The sequence below is a fragment of the Aspergillus stella-maris genome (genome assembly GCF_047715825.1).
Source record: "Aspergillus stella-maris strain CBS 113639 unplaced genomic scaffold BDV14scaffold_30, whole genome shotgun sequence".
Taxonomy (NCBI): domain Eukaryota; kingdom Fungi; phylum Ascomycota; class Eurotiomycetes; order Eurotiales; family Aspergillaceae; genus Aspergillus; species Aspergillus stella-maris.
In genome coordinates, this window is record NW_027396824.1 from 103,059 (window position 1) to 115,419 (window position 12,361).

The 12,361-nt window shown below is 50.0% G+C and overlaps 5 protein-coding genes across 5 annotated transcripts; 2 read left to right on the forward strand and 3 right to left on the reverse strand.

Moving 5' to 3' along the window:
- Positions 1-507: 507 nt before the first annotated feature.
- BDV14DRAFT_174137 (alpha/beta hydrolase) lies at positions 508-1,761 on the reverse strand. The gene has a single exon (XM_073768852.1). It carries the CDS (start codon positions 1,568-1,570, stop codon positions 791-793), a length of 780 nt encoding a protein of 259 aa, XP_073627704.1. The 5' UTR covers positions 1,571-1,761; the 3' UTR covers positions 508-790.
- Positions 1,762-1,974: 213 nt separating this feature from the next.
- BDV14DRAFT_174140 (uncharacterized protein) lies at positions 1,975-3,843 on the forward strand. Its single transcript, XM_073768853.1, has 5 exons — positions 1,975-2,437; positions 2,487-2,523; positions 2,577-2,644; positions 2,697-3,070; positions 3,156-3,843. The coding sequence occupies exons 1-5, from the start codon at positions 2,279-2,281 to the stop codon at positions 3,610-3,612; spliced, it is 1,095 nt and encodes a 364-aa protein (XP_073627705.1). The 5' UTR covers positions 1,975-2,278; the 3' UTR covers positions 3,613-3,843.
- A 1,490-nt stretch (positions 3,844-5,333) lies between these two features.
- BDV14DRAFT_200555 (serine hydrolase-domain-containing protein) lies at positions 5,334-6,263 on the reverse strand (the record flags this gene model as incomplete). Its single annotated transcript, XM_073773539.1, has 1 exon — positions 5,334-6,263. One exon carries the CDS (start codon positions 6,261-6,263, stop codon positions 5,334-5,336), a length of 930 nt encoding a protein of 309 aa, XP_073627706.1.
- A 612-nt stretch (positions 6,264-6,875) lies between these two features.
- On the reverse strand, positions 6,876-10,716 carry BDV14DRAFT_174147 (uncharacterized protein). Its single transcript, XM_073768854.1, has 3 exons — positions 10,185-10,716; positions 9,028-10,123; positions 6,876-8,976 (listed from the first exon to the last, which is right to left on the reverse strand). Exons 2-3 carry the CDS (start codon positions 9,971-9,973, stop codon positions 7,115-7,117), a joined length of 2,808 nt encoding a protein of 935 aa, XP_073627707.1. The 5' UTR covers positions 9,974-10,123; positions 10,185-10,716; the 3' UTR covers positions 6,876-7,114.
- A 242-nt stretch (positions 10,717-10,958) lies between these two features.
- BDV14DRAFT_190020 (epoxide hydrolase) lies at positions 10,959-12,359 on the forward strand (the record flags this gene model as incomplete). The annotated part of the gene is made up of 5 exons (XM_073771283.1): positions 10,959-11,277; positions 11,329-11,456; positions 11,505-11,577; positions 11,662-11,950; positions 11,993-12,359. The coding sequence occupies 5 exons, from the start codon at positions 10,959-10,961 to the stop codon at positions 12,357-12,359; spliced, it is 1,176 nt and encodes a 391-aa protein (XP_073627708.1).
- Between the last annotated feature and the right edge of the window lie 2 nt (positions 12,360-12,361).

Here is a 12,361-nt window from a genome sequence, read left to right on the forward strand (position 1 = left end):
ACTGGGCGAGATCCAATGATACTCAAATTAAGAATCCTGATAGACGTGAATCATGATTCTTAGCCCAGCCGCATTGGAATTGATCATTCCCCCGTCCACACTGCCTTCTTCCTAGTTCATTCTTCCTAGGTGATTTATCTTATTTGTGGAGAGTCTTGAGTTCCACACATCGAACTTTGGATTCTTCTGACCAGGGGCCTTATCTTCGAATCGGTACATGGATATGTACCGAGTAGAGCACCTGTAGATTAATCTAGGGCAATCCTCGCCGTCGTACTGTAGGAGGAGTTTTTTTGCACTCCGCAGTCGAAGCTCTAGGTTGATATAGGAGATTAAGTATCTACCTCAGTAGAAATAGATGGTCTCTCTACATGACGCGCATGGAAATGCCTTGTCCAGCAAGTCGTGGGCCAAATAAAGTACATATAGCAAACATGCGTACCGCCCAATGAGAGGGCAGTGCCTGCAGGTGTATGTAGGTGGAATAGGTTACCTGGTTACATACATAGGTAGATGCTGCAGAAGAGTTCGAGAAAGATGCAAAACAGACGAACAGGTTGTTACTGAATAGGTAGGTAGGAACGGGTCACGGGTGCCCATCGTTCCTTCCTGAATAGTACCCCGTGAGTCAGCTGATCCGTCTCTGCCTTTTGTGTTCTGCTCCAGTCCCGTTGTAGTACTCAATTATCACTGTTTGGTATGTAGAAGGACTATTTACATCTATCCGTCTTTCATCTTCATAGTCGCCGCCATTATCTTTCATCTTCCAGCCAATCTCAACAATTATCCATCACAGCGCCGCCAGCGCCCTGATCCCACTGTGCTCTCTTCCAACCTGCAACGCCAGCCGCAGCCCCTCAATCACCTTCTCAGGCTGACTCAAGAACGGTGAATGAGATGCATCAGTGCGGTATGTCATCGAGGGGCCCTGGCCTAGAATCTTCGCGAATGCCTCCTGAGCAACTAGTGGGAGCGCTTGGTCCTTCTCGCAGAACAGATACATCGAAGGGACTTCCAGCCAAGGTTCATATAGTGCCGGTTCCTTGAAGGATAATTGAGGCTGCGGCTTGAGCATGGCAATTTGCTTTTGCTGTTCTTCTGGTGTTACATCGCCATAGAACACGTTCGATTCGTCGGAAGTATGGACATAGCCATCGTCGTTCTTGAACTTCATCCAGGGTTCCCAGTTTCCGCCCAGGAGATCCAGTACTGTCGTCTCCTTGGGCACTACAAAGGCCGCCATCCACACGGCCATGATGATACCTCCTCGTCGACCAGCCTTCGCTCGTTGTGCGTATCCCAGCCCTGCTATGGCGCTCCCGCCGACCGCGCCACCATAAGAATGCATGACCACCACCACTTGTCGTCCGTTATCGACTAGCTCTTGAAGAACAGCCCTGGTGTGAATAACGTCTGCATGGAGGCCCTTTACGGGCGGAGACGCGCCAACAGATGGGGTGGTAATGGCGACAGAATCGAGTCCCTGGGCTGCCATAAGGTGACGGAGCCCATTGAACGTCTCGGCCGTATGCCACGCACCAGGTACGAAAGCGAAAACTGGTTTCTCCATATTATTGTTCAAGAAGTTTGGGGTTAATTGCTGTTTGGGACAATGACTTTCGGTGTATCAGACAATGGCAAGGAGAAGAGTTGAGACATCAACCGCCCCGGCAATCCCTTCGCCCTCTTTTTGAAGACCTCTCGACTGAAAGCAACGCTACTGTAGACTATCTCGTTCACCAGTGTCCGTACTGTACCTGGATCCACATCGGCCAATATGGCAGCTGCCGGGGCGTTAGACCATTCCTTTCCAAGGCCAGACAGGTGGGATCGCGGGTGTTCGATTGTCAAATCAGAAAGTCTGTTCCAGGCCCATTACCGTTGCATGCCGGCCGTCAATGCGCACAGGCGCTGGTCTAGAGCACCACCCACGGATCACTTTCTCATTTGATCATGGTGCACTTTGTTGGACTAAGAAAGTGTGTTACCTATCAACTCCTTGCCATCTGCTAACCGAAATCCTCCTTTCAACCCAGCGCTTAACACAATCCTTCTGTCAACTTGGCGCATGGCAAGGGCACGTTGGGCCTTCATTCGCTCATGGAGGTGGCGGCACATCCACATTAATATAGAGTACATAAGTAGGATCAGTTGATCACAGATGGCCTGGTTTGTATCTTCAGCGTTTTAGTCTGTTTCGAATCTCGATACCCGCCCGATTTAAAGCGAGTCCGCTTTGTGTTGAACTCTTGGCCCAAGCGGTGACTACTGGACAATAATGGCATTTAACATCTACGACTCCAAGCAGGGCGAGTACAGGGCCGGGAATATCGCAGTGACGGTGATTGCTGCTGTCTTTGTGATGTTGCGGCTATTGGCTCGTTGGAAGAAGGGCCTTGCCATCGGCATTGACGACTATGCGATTCTAGTCTCTCTGGTAAGTATGAAGACAGAGGATTTGCTGACTAGATTCTGATATTCCACAGGTATTTCTATTCGCAGATGCTGCAATTCACCTGACAAGTAAGTTTACTCTCAGAAATCAATCCAGAATACATCCTAACGGCCTCTTGCAGTGGTCCATTATGGAATGGGACTACATGCTGAAACTCAATCAGCACACAATCTGGTCATGATCGCAAAGGTGAATAAATAGAGGATTACAATAATGAACCCTTACTAAAAAGTACACCCAGCTACTAATGGCCTTCGAATGCACCTACAGCGTCACAATCGGCCTGATAAAGATCGCCATTCTCCTTCTCTACGCACGAATCTTCCCAACACGAGGCTTCCTCATCGCCACTTATATACTGGGGGGAATCGCCATAGCATGGTCGGTAGCAATCGTTTGCGTGAGCATCTTCCAATGCACACCCATCGCAAGGACCTGGAACTCAGCGCTGCCTGGGACATGCATTAACCTCAAGGGCATGTTCATTGGAAACGCCGTGCCTAATATCGTTACCGACGTCGCGATCCTGTCTCTCCCTGTGCGCGCGGTTTGGAAACTGCAGGCTCCGCTCGCGAGCAGGTTGTCTATAATCGGGCTCTTTCTGCTTGGTAGTTTGTACGTCCCTTGGTCCATTCCCAAGCCTCAAGCCGACAGAGCGGGAAGAGAACACCGAAAGCGAGCTAACAACAAATTGTTATAGTGTCGTCTTCTGCAGCATCTACCGCTTCACCACCCTTTTCGAATTCGACATCCAAAACACTTCCGGCACGATCGGCAGCTCCTGCACCTGGTCCGTCATCGAATGCGCAATCGGCATCGTCTCAGCATGCATGCCTACCCTCCGCCCGCTGATAGTGATGGTCTCCTCCAAATTCTCCAGCCGCGGCTCATCGCAGAAAACAAGCACAACAGGGAACTCGAGGGGCGTAAATAGGGGCGCCGGTACGGGTGCCAGTGGAAGTGGAAACAGACAGGCTTTCCGTCCGACCGATGAGATACTAGGCAAGAATGATGTGCATATGGAGGTTTCACAGACTGGATTTGATGATGACTATGGCGATGAGATTCCGTTGCATGGGATTAGGGTTAGGAGGGATGTTACGTGGGAGGAATCTGGGGGTGAGGGGGTGAGAAGGCCGGGTACTCGAGATCGATAGACCTGTATAGATAGATGATACCTATATACACTGTATACGACCGTGTACGATTATGAAAAGAAGGGATGTTTCATGCACAAAGTTCTTTTCCCTTTCCGTAAGCTTGCTAAATCTGCCGCTCAGGAAAATAGCAACGGATGTGGAAACCATCCGCTCAGGCCATTTCTAGTCATTATTCAAGTACATCTTGTCAGACTCTAGTTCGACTATTGTATCTATCCTCTCCATGGGCTAACCCCCCTCCTATGAGCTCCGCATCCCCCAGTCAACCTCCAGCTGCCTACACCTACACGCATACCAGACGAAAACTTCAACGAGCACAATCTCTAAAAAGACAAGACAACGCGGGCTCTAGTACGAACCCTAAGCTCTAAACTCCAGCAAAGGTCGAGACGAGGCACTCCTTTCATCCTCAAGGATTAAACCCACTACTACTGTTCCCACATACAGCCTGTGGCCTGCAGGTTACAAAACCCACTTGGGAGATTGCGGTTTTGTTTACCTGTAAGCTATTTTTGCCAGCTTGCTAAACCAATAGCATGAGACTTGATATATAGAATTTCCTGGCAGGAGGTATCTCAAAGACGGTCATTTATATTTAAGATTGCTGTGGGTTTTGCAACCTGCAGGCCACAGGCTGTAGTTTAGAACCGTATAAACAGACGTAAAGAAGCGCCATCCCGTCCCGTCATTAAACCTACTTACCCTTTCCAACGTAGACAATCCTCACCGGTATAATACACTCGCGTATTTCGCCTAGGTCTCTATCCAGCACGGCGTCCAGAGAGTTTCTTTCCGGAATACATAGACCTAGATCTAGAGCAAATTACAAAAGGGCAATTATAGAGCTGAGCTGGCACTAGAGTAGAACTAGAGTATACGGAGTAATCCACGCTAATGCACTAGACATGACTTACACCAGAGCCATATACAATGCACTTCAAACAGTACCTTATATTAACGATCAACGAGATAGGAACCTTAGGAGCTCCCGGTCTATTAGGCGCACCTACCCCAGTTGAAGTATGAGATTAGGTATGCACAGGAGGAAGGAACGACTGCTATCTGGTCTTTATGGAAGGAAGGAGCGAGTACGAGGAAGGTGCGACCTCCATCGATTCTCCATCGCTCCTGCCGTATGAGTCGAGAACGGTGGACAGCTTTGGGAAGGAGCGGGCATTGGAATGGGAAATGGGAAGGAGCGATGGACTGAGGAAACGGTTTATGATGCTGGGGAGGGGGGGAAGGAGAAGATTTTATCCTGCGCTTGAGTATGTACTATGTACTTATCGGGATGAATCGCTGCGCTGAGCTTTAGGATCTCTTGGTTTCTCTAGTCGGGTTCTTCGCTTGATAGAGCGAGGTCTATCTCCATTCAATGGGTAGGTTGGGTAGGTAGGTATCTTAGGGCTGAGCGCATGTTACGTACGAGCGAGCGCCCTTAGGTACCTAGGTACCTAAACACTACTACTCCTACTATTAACACAGATAAGGAGATAACTGTAGAGATCAAGTAATGTATTTTCTTTTGTAAATGCATCAAATAAACATATTGTAGAGAATCTGGTAAGTAAATGGAACATCAAACGCCGTCGGTACTCCAACATGGTATCGTACATCAAACATTTTGAACCACGCCATATCCAATCTTACCCTAATCAAAAGAACCCATCACAAACTCCTATCACTCTAACCCTCCCCAACCCGAGCAATTTTAACAATCAATGAAAAACACAGCACTCCCCCCCACTGCCACTCGCACTCGAACTCCCACTCCCACCCTCATTCCTCCCTCCACAAGCACAATAAAACCCACATCCCTGCATCCCCATCCCCATCACACGCCTAATAAACCCCTCCACAATTTTATAACTATCCCTAGTCCTCGGCACAAAGTGCGTCCCATATACACTCTCCAGGACACCGTTCACACACCGCCCAGCAAGCTCCTTCGTCAGATGAGGCGGGACAATCGGATCCAGTTCGCAGTAGTAGCTCAGTGTTGGCGTGGACAGAGTCGGTGTGTAGAGTGCTTGGTACATGGGGTGTCCGAGCATGAAAGCCGAGTAGGCGATTATGAATTTCAGGCGTGGGTGATTGTTGCTGGGAGAGGGGGTGGGTGGGATGTTGAAGACTGTGCCTCTCCAGACGTCCTTCTCTGGGGCTTTCTCGCTGGTGATGTTGGGAGTGATGTTGAGAAGGGACTGTTCCTGCTTCTGCCTGTATTCCTCCTCCCCCTCCAACAACGCCCCAAGGAGAATAGCAACAGCACCACCAGTCGAAAACCCAATGACACCATCAAATGGCCCCTCCCTACCCAGGTAATCAAGCACATACCTAACACTCCTCTCCAATCCCCGAATCTTCTCAACCTGATAATCCCCAAACCCCCAAGTGCGCATCTCAGGCGTACAAGGTTCATCATCGTGCGTCGCATTCAAGTACACGAACTCAAATGGTCTTTCAGGGTACGAAGCAAAGAAGGAGGATTTGAGATGGGACGTTAGAGAGCGGGTTTTGTGGTAGAATTTTTGCGAGGATTCGCCGTGCCCGTGGAGCATTAGAATTTTGATTGGCGTTGGGGTTGAGGAGAGGAGGGAGTCGATGGAGGAGAGGGAGGATTCTTTGAGGGGGTGGCTGTTTGGGTCCATTTTGGTTTTGTTTGAGGTTTTGTCTGTGTGTTGTAGGTGATGCTTATGTGTAGGTGAGATGGGTTGGGTAGTTAGGGTTGGAATCAGAACCAGAGTAACTGGAAGGAAAGGCAGGAGATGGTCCAGGTACAGATGGACGAGATGAAAGACTCTAGCACTTCTCGAAACCAGAAGAAGAGAAGGAAGGAAAAGAGTAGAAGAGCTCAAGCTTGAGGGTAGGAACAGTTTTATAAAGCAAACGAAACGAAAGGAAACGACATTGTGAACGACCATAATAGCCATTTACTGTGGTTTAAAAAAAGCGAGTACATTCACAGAACAGACTCAATATCATATGCTCATTAGATGTGATGGCTTTCTTGCTGTGAATAAAACATCTAGAACATCCAGAACATCCAAAGTGAATGGACCTGGATGAAAGAAACACAACAACAGCCTTTCGACCATCCAAGCTCCATCAATGACGCAAGCTCTCTATACATGGGATCTACAAGGCTATTGAGTACTAGAGTACTAGCTGCGATTGTAATGACTTGCATGACTCTTTCAATGCTTGGTCTGTGAGCCTCACATGGCTTAGGGCTAGTGTGGTAGATTGTCACATCACATCTGTGCGGTGTCAGCAAAAAGAAAGTCCGGATAAAGAGCTGCTTAAGTTTATCAGAAAGAAACAAATCCAATGGTCTAATATTGTCTATTCCGCTGAGGCTATGTTGTAGATAAAGGCTTGCGTGCCAAAAGTATATTAAGCTGTGAAGATAATCCAAGATCATAAAATGGGTGTGGTATAGGCATTCCAAAAATTTCATCCCGTCATGTGAAGTATAGTATAGTTAGGGCATCAATGTAGATTAGTTGTAGTTGAGGTCATGTGTCGTTGAATCATTCCACTGCGGTGTTGGCGCAGTGTCGCTGCAGAAACCTGCAATCAGACGCTCCAGGTCTATGAGTCTATATGGCTTTGTCATGTAGCCTTTCATGCCCACTTTCGAGGCCCGACTCAGCGCTTCGTCTGTCACGTCCGCGCTGACGGCGAGGACAGTAGGGGAATGTGGAGAAGGTGAGATGATGTTTGACGAGGAAGAGGCGTGAGGACGGTGATCGCTGACCATTTGGAATATTTTCGACGTAGCTTCATAGCCGTCCATTTCCGGCATCCAGAGATCCATGAGGATGACATCCACAGGTTTTGCCTTTTTCTGTCGGTTAGGCAGGTCCGGGACGACAAACTCGTTGGTTCGCTCTGGGGACTTTTGAGAAGGAACTGCAACACTCTCAGACTGCGAGTCGAGGATATTCTGCATTGTACGGACAGCCTCTTTACCGTTTCCGGCCTCGTATATCTCTTGATAGCCAAGTCGTTTCAACATATGAACCAGAACCCGCCGGTTGATTTTGTTGTCTTCTGCTACCAGGAAAGTAAGAGGGTGCTTCTCCCCAGGCTTGGCATCGCACTTTTGCTCATTGGGCTCTTTCGCGGATGACGCACTGGCCACTGGGCGGACTGGCGTTGGCGTCCGGTCGGGAGTCGGCTCTTGAATGGGTGTTGGTGCTGGTAGTGGTGAGGATCCAGAGTCTACCGCCGCATCACCAGAGCCCTTGCATTTCGATGGCTCTTTGAGATTGGGAGGGGTTATCAGCTGTGATGGAATGATAGAACGCGATCGAGCAGCTCCATCGTTGACTGGGACTCTGATCTCGAATTCAGAGCCACGTTCAGGACCGGAGGTAGCTGAGCGAACGCAGACAAGGTCGCCGCCCATTTTCCGTGCCAGTCCCTTTGCAACGAGAAGTCCGAGACCTAATCCATCTTTACTCCGCGTGATTGACGCATCTTCCCGAGCAAACGGTTTAAAAAGATTTGGTAAAAATGTCATAGGAATACCAGTACCTGTGTCGTGAACATCAATGAGGATGTCATTAGACCTTGGACTCAGCGAAGCCTTGACAGTAATCAATCCGTTATTTGTGAATTTTACTGCATTCAAAAAGACGCATGAGATCAGCTTAGCCAGGTCTCGGTCATCAGTGAGGAGTCCGTCAGGTACTGTGCCATCTACAGACCAGTCTATCGTCTTCGAGTAGACTTCTCCATTAGATGACCGCGATCGAACCTCAATCCTTTCACCGAGCTCAGTCGGACTGCTGACGACAGAGTCTGGCCTTCCGCCGACATGAAGAGACTCATTAACCACCAGTCGAAGAAGGTCGCGAAGCTTGGTAAATCGCAGTGCGGGGCCATGAAAGTTGATGTTGATCCCTTCTAACAGAAGGTGAGGCGCCGATCTTCGTACGGCCAATGATGGGCGTGGGTCGACCATGCTCGCCATGACCGCCTCGATCTGATGAGCCGGGGTCTTCGAATTGAAGATCTTATCGCTCTCATGCACAGCATTCTTGACCTCCTCAGTACGCGGACTGAGCTCTTTCGGGGACGACACCCGGCGGACTTTCTGTTTCGGCGTCTTTCCAAAGCCGCTTTCTGGAGGGTTGCTTCTTCGTCGTTTATAAGGATTGACCGTTATGTTGCTTCCCTCAATAAATACATTTGGCCGGTTATCGGATGTTGCGATGGGAGACTTTGTAATCGGAGATGATGCGACACCAGAGATGTTCAACTCTTGCTCTCCTTGTGGTGTTTTCGGAACCTCCATGTTGAGATCGTACGCGTGCACAACATTGTCAGCCGCTTCAACAGCCCGTCTTGCGCTGTCTATAGTTCAGGATTAGCACGAGAAGTATGACTCTGGAGAATTAGACAAACCTTGAACCATCTCGATGCTCTCCTTGAGGGACTGAAAGACATAAGCAGTTTTCGGGGCTGGTTTACCGACGAGAGCATCTCGAACAGTCGCATGCATAACGTCCAACATCCCGACAATTCCCTGCATCGGTGTCCGCAGCTCGTGGGAGAGGCTGCGTGCAAGAGGTTTGAGATGCTGAGACGAGAAGAATGCTCCATGCGCTAGAGACGCTTCATCGAGCGCTTCTTGACGCTGAGCAGTTGGTGAAGTTGAATTTGAGATTTCCTGGTTTTGCTCTGCTGCATTATCCTCCTGAATTCGCTGGACAACCAAGTCTTCCAAGGAAAAGAGCACCGACTCCATAAACGACCAAGAAAGCTTTCGATTTTGTAATCCCAAGTTCGACCACATCAAACCTAGGTGGGCCAAACATTCGTTGCCAAAGAATAGAGGGATAGCTAGGTATCCCTCAGCAGCAAAAGGTAACCTGTCCCTGTGGAAGGAGCCATAGGAGCTCAGGTTCTCCGGGATCAAGCAGGGCTTTTTCAAGTCCATGTGAGACAGGGGATTTCCACCAGCAAAGTATCGACGCCTATGAAGCCCGATGTTGTGGGATCCATCGTTGTAGTAAAAGGCTGTGCCGAACACAGAAGGTTTGTGTCCACCAATTTCCTTGCTTACTTCGTCCTCCCTCACCCTTCGGGCTACGAAGGCATACTGTGCGTTACATAGCGAGACCGTATGTTCCATAAGCTTGCTCCAGAAAGACTCGAGGTCGAGAGCGCGAAGCTCCTTCTTGAAAGTCGCCAGCTGCTCGATTGCAGCGAATTCAGGGCCGCCCGCGAATTGTCCGGTCCCTTGCGAATCCTCGCATCGAAAGGGACTAACTGGCGCTTGTGGAGGGAAAGAAAGTGTAGGACCGGCCCCTGAAGAATTGGGCCATTCCGGTTTTAGAGGTTCGGGCATATTTTTGATCGAACGACGCGGAGTTGAGGACCGCAAAGATAGCGAGAAGTCTAGGTTATGGGAGGCCGCCAGGAAACCGAGGGCGATGGATACGAGACCAACAAATTGCGCGCTACGTCTCTAGAGAGAAGACAGGGCATGACTCTCGGTCTAGATAGAAATGCAATTAGAGCTGCGTGAATTCAGTTTTAGTGGAGATGCGAACACGTACATCAATCACAGTCGGCTTGGGGACGGACCGACTGGCCGCTTGGTGGTGGAAGACGCTGCGCAGAGAGCAGACGTCCCCTCGAGGAGAGGTACCGAGTCGTATCCAGATAGTATATCGTGTTTATAGAGGCGCTGGAGGATGGCGAAGTAGGGAAAATACTTGGAGAGTCCAGGTCGATTCCGACGTTTGCCGAGACAGGAGCGGGAGGGGCGGTCGATTTTGCGATCTCCTCCTAGGGTGGGTATATATGAGCTTTATGGACGGTCACAGGGTAGAGAGACGGGCGGCAGAAGGCAGTGAGACAGACCGCCAGGTCGAGGATGGTGTTCAGGCGAGGAGGGGAAAGGCAGAGAATTAGAATCGGTGGCTTGTCTGGCCGGACTGTCGCAGGACTGGCTGGAGATGGGGTCTTGTCTTATTATTGGGGGCCGATCGCCCGGTCTAGACGCGGGGATGGACTCAGCACTCGCAGCCTTAGTCAGTACCAGTTACCAGCAGCAAGGTACGGTGTGGATGAGGAAAAGAAGTATAGAGTACTTTTGGACAACAAAAAGCGGCATGCTCAGAACCATGGATGGTTTATTCAAGTGTTCCTGGTCAGGAACAAGCAACCTTATACGAGTCAGCTGAGCCACCTTCTTACCTAGGCAATGGTAGCACAAGTACAGTATACCGAACACGTGAACCACGGCAACCACTATATAGACCCAACCCGTCTCTTGTACGTCATTCAGATTCCAGTCTCCGATAGCACTCACTACTATGACCCCAAATATGCCGTCCAGATCCTTCGAGGTTGACGTCCCCGAAGCGGACCTAGACCGTCTTCGCCAGAAGCTCGACACCACCACTTTCCCAGATGAGCTGGACGATGCGGGTTGGGACATGGGGGTGCCATTGGACGAGATCAAACGGCTGACGGCTTACTGGCGATATGGATTCAATTGGCGAGAACAAGAGCGGAGATTGAATGAACGGTTCAAGCAGTTCACCGTCTCTGTATCCGTCGATGGCTTCGAAGACCTAGAAATACACTACTTGCACCATACGAGCAAGACACCTGGTGCTATTCCTCTGCTATTCATTCATGGCTGTACAGATATGCTCTCCGACTTCTGATATCGAGGCTAATTTATATGACCAGGGCCAGGAAGTTTCCTCGAAGCTACAAAGCTGATTCCCCTGCTGACCGGCGGCGATGGGGACAAGCCCGTCTTCGACGTGGTAGCACCGTCACTACCTAACTTTGGCTTCTCTCCCGGTGTGAAGAAGGTGTGCTTACCTTCTTTTCTCTCTAACTGCCCGTACTAACCTCTCAAGCGAGGGTTCGGCCTCCACCAATACGCCGAGGCCATGCACAAGGTCATAACAGCCCTAGGCTACACCGAATACGGTGCGTCCGCATCACTCTAATCCCTAGAACACTAGTACAAGTGAGCAAAAGAAACATACATACTGATTATTCACCGACCTACAGTAACCCAAGGCGGCGACTGGGGCAGCCTCATATCGCGCCTCATGGCCCACAAATACCCTAGCTCGGTCAAAGCCATCCACCTAAATCTCATCCCCTTGCGCATCCCCAAACCCTGGGAACAACCCCTATTCTACCTAACAGACCTCCTCCCGATCCCCTTCTTGCCGCACCGAAAAGCCTACCTCTCAACGGTCTGGACCTACCTCACAAAAGGCAGCGGGTACGCAACGCAACAAGCGACTCGACCCCAAACACTAGGCTACGGGCTCCACGATAGCCCCGTTGCCCTGTTAGCTTGAACATACGATAAACTGCATCTTTGAACAGATAGGTACCCCTGGACAGACGACGAGATTCTGACGTGGGTGAGTATATATCTCTTTTCGCGCGCGGGTCCTGCAGCGTCAGTGAGGATATATTATGAGTCCGCGGAGGATGAGACGCTGCTTGACTCAATGAATCCTGTGCCGAAAGGTGTGAAGGTTGGAGTTGCGCAGTTTAAGGGTGAGATTATGCGGTGGCCCATGTCTTGGGTTAAGCTTTTGGGTGGTGAGTTTGTTAGGGCGAAGGAGTTTGATGTTGGTGAGCACTTTGCTGCTTGGGAGGTCTCGGGGTTGCTTACCGCTGAGCTGAGGGGGATGTTTGGACGGGGGGAGAAGGGGTTTGGGGTTGTTGGGGGAGGAGTGGGTTTTTTATAGGT

Excerpts from the sequence above, each read along its gene's own strand:
- BDV14DRAFT_174137 (XM_073768852.1), bottom strand. The coding sequence starts at position 1,570 with ATGGAGAAACCAGTTTTCGCTTTCGTACCTGGTGCGTGGCATACGGCC.
- BDV14DRAFT_174140 (XM_073768853.1), top strand. The coding sequence starts at position 2,279 with ATGGCATTTAACATCTACGACTCCAAGCAGGGCGAGTACAGGGCCGGG. Across the intron at positions 2,438-2,486 it reads ATGCGATTCTAGTCTCTCTG|GTATTTCTATTCGCAGATGC; the intron begins GTAAGTATGAAG and ends GATATTCCACAG. Across the intron at positions 2,524-2,576 it reads TGCTGCAATTCACCTGACAA|TGGTCCATTATGGAATGGGA; the intron begins GTAAGTTTACTC and ends GGCCTCTTGCAG.
- BDV14DRAFT_174147 (XM_073768854.1), bottom strand. The coding sequence starts at position 9,973 with ATGCCCGAACCTCTAAAACCGGAATGGCCCAATTCTTCAGGGGCCGGT. Across the intron at positions 8,977-9,027 it reads GAGCATCGAGATGGTTCAAG|ACAGCGCAAGACGGGCTGTT; the intron begins GTTTGTCTAATT and ends CCTGAACTATAG.